Source organism: Bombus pyrosoma, linkage group LG1 (genome assembly GCF_014825855.1).
Source record: "Bombus pyrosoma isolate SC7728 linkage group LG1, ASM1482585v1, whole genome shotgun sequence".
NCBI classification, from domain to species: domain Eukaryota; kingdom Metazoa; phylum Arthropoda; class Insecta; order Hymenoptera; family Apidae; genus Bombus; species Bombus pyrosoma.
This window is the reverse complement of record NC_057770.1, coordinates 14,999,914-15,005,642: the sequence shown is the minus strand read 5'-3', so window position 1 is coordinate 15,005,642 and position 5,729 is coordinate 14,999,914. Positions and strand designations below refer to the sequence as shown.

Genomic DNA, 5,729 nt, shown 5'->3' with positions numbered 1-5,729 from the left:
TTCATTTTGCAGTTTTTGTGGATTTTTTCACTCTTATATTTATTGTTCTCTTTTTATTCGTAGAATATGTAGAGTAAAGAGAAATAAAGACGTATTACGACAGGACGAAATTAAAACATCGGTGCGGCCTTTAAGTGCTCGTTTCTTTGTCAACGCTCGTTCCCACAGATTGATCCTTCAGCACCTTGAATTCGTGATCCGTCGCTCCTGCGCGAGTTGTCGGACAATATATGCTGTCATATTCTTCTTCCTGGTCCCTTGTCATTTTCTCAGGATCCCTCAGTTTGTGAAACTTGTTGAACAGCATAGTAGGTTCCGTGCAGGATGTCGTGCTGCACTCTATTATGGTGCTCGGGCACTTGTTTAAATCGCAGTTGAACCCCATTACTCTCCTTGCAGCGAAGTCCCTGTACACTTTTCTTATTTTCTTTACAGACTCCGTAGTTCTTTTCTACAAGTATAACAGTCTGTACATCACATCAAATCGATTCTAACATACGGGTATTATTAAAATTGTTTTATTCTCACTTTTACTTGATTTGAAAATTGCTGGAACTTCCTCTTGCTTCTTTTTATCCTGTGCGCCAAATTATTCTTTTTTACCGATTTGCACACTGTCAATTCGAAACTGAAGCAACGCTTAGTTCAGCTTACAACTTTTCTAAATTCCTAACAATTAGTACTAGAACTATCATTAAGGCTATTGAAGTCTAAATCTAAAATATAATTAAACTGTATTAAAGAAACCGTAAAGTAGAGGATACGAAAACGTATATTAGTAGAAGAAGAAAAGCAAGTTTTTCTTTATATATTTTACAAAAATTCATTTAAATCCTCAGGAATACACTGCCATTTTTAATGAGTTTTTACGAAACAAGTTACGAGTTTCTACCGAGGAGCAAAATATTGTATGAAACTTAATAGTAACGAAATCGAACTTAAATTATATAATTTAAGAAGAAAAACAAACTTTTATTCATATAATTTACAAAAAAATCATTCGTCATTGTAAATCTAGAAAATCTCTGTAAAAAATTATTCTTATAGCTAATTATTTTGACTACTCGGATAGTTGTAATGTTAAAAACAAAACAGAAACAGAAATAGCGTCAATTACCTAGAGGTGTCCAAATCCTTTCTGTAACCCGTACAATGTTTCGAGCATCCTCGTCGGAAAAATGGCGGCCTAAATTTCGTCTTAAAATCTCTCACATTTTTACGACGTCGATCCGTATAACACCCTGCTGGTTCTACGTTCGACAATTGTTCTATGTTTTTGGGAGCACCGGAAGGCATCGATTGATAGTTATTTATTTCATTCAATGTAGCCGGTTCGTCCTCGTTGTTCTTCATCTTCAATATCCCTTTTTTATTCCCTGTTCCGATGTCGACCACAGATTCTTTATGCATATCTTTCCATTTTCTTACTTTACCACAGGTGTTAATCTTGTTTCTTTCACTTCAAGATTGATCTTGGACACTCCATGAAGTTTTGACGCGTTTCGATTTCAAGATTTCTCACGAATTTCAATATTGATATGTCTATAGAATTTTTCAATTTGGTGAGTTGTTATAATCTTTGATTTTTTCAATATCGTTGAATATTTTAATTTTTTTAGGGGTTATCAGCTTCAGCGGAATATGTGCTTTCACAGGAACTAATCGAAGTCGAATACGGAATTCGCAGTGTCGCCCATTCGCGTAAGATCAGCATGGTTTTGGTGCCTACTTTCAAGTCTTCATCGTGTGAAGGAGCTGAGCACCTTGCTATTATGATGACTCTGTCATGATCCTTTAAACATTACAGTTAAACATTAATTCAACACTCACAAAAATAACCGGAAAGAGCTTTCGGCAATATGGCTTTATATTTATCATTAATTAATACTGCCCCATTAGTTGAATCTGTCAAATTTCGTAAGAAATATCGATACTCTAACCTCGTCCTTCATTAACCTCGTTCGCATTTTCCTCCATATTTTTCGTAAGCTTCGGAGGCTTTCGAAGAGCTTGCGGCACAAATTATCCAATGAGACAGGTGGTTAAAAACAGCAGCATGTTGCGATAAAAGAGAAATTGAAAAAACAACAAACTAAAATTTGTCCATCAAAGTGAAACGAGTGTTCGTCTGATTTAGGAGGGTGGCGCCATTTAAACATGCGAATGTCGACTTTCATATACGTCTTTGACGTTAATGGTTTCCTTGTTTCTTAATCTTTCCTTTCTGCTCTTTCGTAAAGGAATTTCTGACTGAAAAGTTTCTTTCCATTACGTTCTTTAAGCCTTTAATCGAAGGTTTCATAGTCCTATGTTGAACGTTCTGAAATAAATTGTTCTTCGAATTTGTAAAGAATTTTTAACAATTAATCTACAGCGGCGAACATATAAATAGGAGAAGTTCTTGCATTAAATTCGATTTAATCGATATAGTTTGTAATTATTCGAAATGAAAATTTGGAAACTATTCTATAGGATGTATAAGCAAACTTAACTTGATCACGTAGAATAACTCCTAAAGTACGCGTTATGTAAAATAATATTTATACAAAAGTTTCATGGTGTGGAGCGGTATATTATGCGGTGCACGTATCTTTTTTTATAGGTGGAGACGTTTCAGAGATTTCAAGGTCAATTTTGTTATTTTAAATGGAATTAAATTTTACGAAAATCTCGCATGATATTCAATCTGCAACTTGATATTAGACACACAGAGTAAACTTTCCTGGAACAAAGCGAAATTAATCGTCAACTATTAGGTTTAGGATTAACAAAAGTCAATACTCTTTTATTCAGAATTCACCACTCTCCCATATTTTGACGTAAGAAATATAGCATTCCATTTAAAATAATAAAGTTGATTTTGAAATCTCTGAAACGCCTTCACCTATAAAAAAGATACACGCACCGCATAATATGCCCCTTGAAACCATGAAACTTCTGTAAACAATTTTTTCATACAACGCATATTTCAGAAGATATTCGAGGTGATTGACTTAGCGACATACCCTGTATATTTACAACTCCTAAATATTTTTATAAATTCTATATTATAGAAAAAAAAGGAACAGAAATAAAATTTTGCATACTACGATTAGCTGAATTTATGAATAACGGTTTTTCTATTTACATGTACAGTACTGTATATAATAATACCGGTAGTATATCCATCGATGTGCTGATATCAGCAGCAATAATTGATCTTTTCGCCATATTCTCGCTATTAAATGTAACCGATGGTCTCTCCGTATTTTCAACATCCATGGCATTCTTAGTGTACCAATTTCTAGATAATCTCACTAAACCAAATATTCGAAGATAAATATTTTATTCAACTATAAATTCATATTTTTCTAAAAATTTACTTGTAGTATCAACCGCGTGATTATCTTTTGACGTTTGTGGTTCCCCTGAATCATGTTGCTCTTGGTAGACCTCTGCATCCTCCTTCTTTGCCTTTGAACTTCCTGGATTGTCTTGATGTTTTTTATAAATAACAGGATTTCGATCTTGATAAGAATCGTCAATTCTGAAAAGATAAATTTAGAGTAAGTTTAGATAGAATAGACTCGAAGAGTAAAAATGATCAATGCATATGGCAGAAAAATAAAAAATGACTCTTTTTAATGTTATAATATTAAAAAAATTATAATATTAATTTAAAAAACCACGAAAGAGTCCGGAAAATTTCTTTACTTCTCAGTATTCACGGACGCATCTACGTATTTTCTAGGACGTCCCTCAACCTCATCTTCGTCTTGCTCCCCATACTTTCTTTTCTGAGTGGTTGGTTCAGCCGAATGTGACGAAGAACCTGATTTTATCGGTGTTGAAGTAACGAAACCATCGTTCGGCTAAAATCAAAATAAATTGTACATGCATATTTATTAAAAAAATTAGTATTATTTATTAAAAAAAGTATATAAGAATGTTATACTTCGATCTTTTCCTCCAATATCTTCAAAGTAACCATAGTTCCATCCAAGTAACCATGCAAATGTGGTAATTTCTGTTCGCAGCAGTTGAAATTTCGTTTCTTGAATATCTTCCACCAGAAATTTTCGTCATCGAAAAATCTTTTCAGCTTCGTCATTTCTTTGATACAATTGTCTAAAATTTCTCGGAAATCATTTACATCCGGTCGTAATGAATCTTGCGTTTGACAAGGAGCGTCTTTCCTCTCCTTAACTCTCTAATAAACAAATATCGATATAATTACAATTCTCGCTAACCAGACAAAGTGTATCTTAATTTTAGTTATTAAGATATTTTTACGTGTCTAATTTGTTGCTGAGCACATTCCAACTCCTGAATACTATTCTTCAAGTGACGAATCCTGTCGAGCAATCTCTGTGTGTTGCAAAATTCCGTCTCTACTTGCGATTTCGCGTACTTACACTTCCTCAGGCTGCAGCATTCTGTTACTGGTTTGATCGTCTGATAACGATTGCTCTGTGGTTCATTACCGGCCGAAGGGGAAATCGAAGAGAAAGCAGGCGCGCAGCATCCTCGTTTTGATTCCTGATAACCAACAATCACAACTGCACTAATCGTGTTACTCTTTCAATCGACGTGACATCGATTAAATTTGTAGCAGCACATGAGTCACAGGATGGTGCGAATCGAGAGCGACTCATGTTATTGTTTTGCCTCGGGACATTGACGCCGTCTTGACGTACAAAACGTAACGATAAATAAACACCGGGCAAAACAATGTCGCCGCTACGTGCAACCTAAATTTTCCGATGCTCCTCCGACCAGTATAAATAAACAAACACGATCGTTAAGACAATCAGTGAAGCTTATAGCGATTAATATCGAGCGAACGTACTCATTACCGTGTATACGCATATCGGGCAACACTGAGCGAACGACGACTAACTTTGTACTGCAAATAGTTTTAAATACATTTGACTATACAAGTATTAACTCGTCTCGACACTTATAGACCAACACGTTTAATCGTACATCCACAAATTTAAGGTCGTAGATAGAAGGAAGATTTGCTCCTAATAAGAGAGCGAAATCGCGTAAAGTGTTAATTAGGTTACGTACCATCCACGATGTAGTCTTTTCTCTTTCTGTTTAATACATTCTGCCATCAATTATGGGATGAATTGTAATTTTATCGTTTATAATTTGCTTTATCGTGCCATTATTGTCCATCTGTTTTGTAAAGTGATGATAGATACTTGTAATAATTTTTCATGATTTGTGGTTATATGTGCATAAATTGCATTTCCAAGATGACGACAGCGTCATCTGTTTGGCGATTTATTCGCGCGCAAGAAGTCGAACGTTCGTTTAAAATCCACTGTCGATAAAATCGATCCAGTTGGGCCTTTATAAATCTTGTTGAATTCGTTACAGACAGTCCGTTTCACGGAAGAACACCTTTTCACGTGTGGCTTGAGAAACACAAAAAAGTTGATCGAGTCACACGAAGAAACGACTTTTAAACGGCTCGTTTACCATAATACAAACTGCTCCAGAGAATCAGTCGCCCTGAAATCTTACGAAACGGCTCGTAGACCCGCATAATTGCATTGTGAAGAGGGCCTTAAGGGCCCTCGGATCGCACCGCCGGTTCACAATGATCGTGACAAAAAGTTAACAAGATTGTCGCCGCGGAAAATCAGAGTGCTCGACCGCAGTGTATTTTTTCATTCATTTGCAAAGGAGATTAGTCTTCAAAGACATCACAGATCGACTTTATTGCGAACACGTTAGAA

At 35.4% G+C, this 5,729-nt stretch overlaps 2 protein-coding genes across 2 annotated transcripts; both read right to left on the bottom strand.

Moving 5' to 3' along the window:
* On the bottom strand, positions 1-1,410 carry LOC122571503. Its single transcript, XM_043735332.1, has 3 exons — positions 1,118-1,410; positions 529-628; positions 1-451 (listed from the first exon to the last, which is right to left on the bottom strand). Exons 1-3 carry the CDS (start codon positions 1,408-1,410, stop codon positions 131-133), a joined length of 714 nt encoding a protein of 237 aa, XP_043591267.1. The 3' UTR covers positions 1-130.
* Positions 1,411-2,170: 760 nt separating this feature from the next.
* LOC122571492 lies at positions 2,171-5,219 on the bottom strand. The gene is made up of 7 exons (XM_043735308.1): positions 5,053-5,219; positions 4,273-4,518; positions 3,935-4,189; positions 3,694-3,851; positions 3,363-3,526; positions 3,154-3,296; positions 2,171-2,320 (listed from the first exon to the last, which is right to left on the bottom strand). Exons 1-7 carry the CDS (start codon positions 5,053-5,055, stop codon positions 2,192-2,194), a joined length of 1,098 nt encoding a protein of 365 aa, XP_043591243.1. The 5' UTR covers positions 5,056-5,219; the 3' UTR covers positions 2,171-2,191.
* Between the last annotated feature and the right edge of the window lie 510 nt (positions 5,220-5,729).

Excerpts from the sequence above, each read along its gene's own strand:
- LOC122571503 (XM_043735332.1), bottom strand. The coding sequence starts at position 1,410 with ATGCATAAAGAATCTGTGGTCGACATCGGAACAGGGAATAAAAAAGGG. Across the intron at positions 629-1,117 it reads AAGGATTTGGACACCTCTAG|TTTCGAATTGACAGTGTGCA; the intron begins GTAATTGACGCT and ends GCGTTGCTTCAG. Across the intron at positions 452-528 it reads AATTTTCAAATCAAGTAAAA|AAAAGAACTACGGAGTCTGT; the intron begins GTGAGAATAAAA and ends TTATACTTGTAG.
- LOC122571492 (XM_043735308.1), bottom strand. Across the intron at positions 4,190-4,272 it reads CTCAGCAACAAATTAGACAC|AGAGTTAAGGAGAGGAAAGA; the intron begins GTAAAAATATCT and ends TTTGTTTATTAG. Across the intron at positions 3,527-3,693 it reads GCGTCCGTGAATACTGAGAA|AATTGACGATTCTTATCAAG; the intron begins GTAAAGAAATTT and ends TTATCTTTTCAG.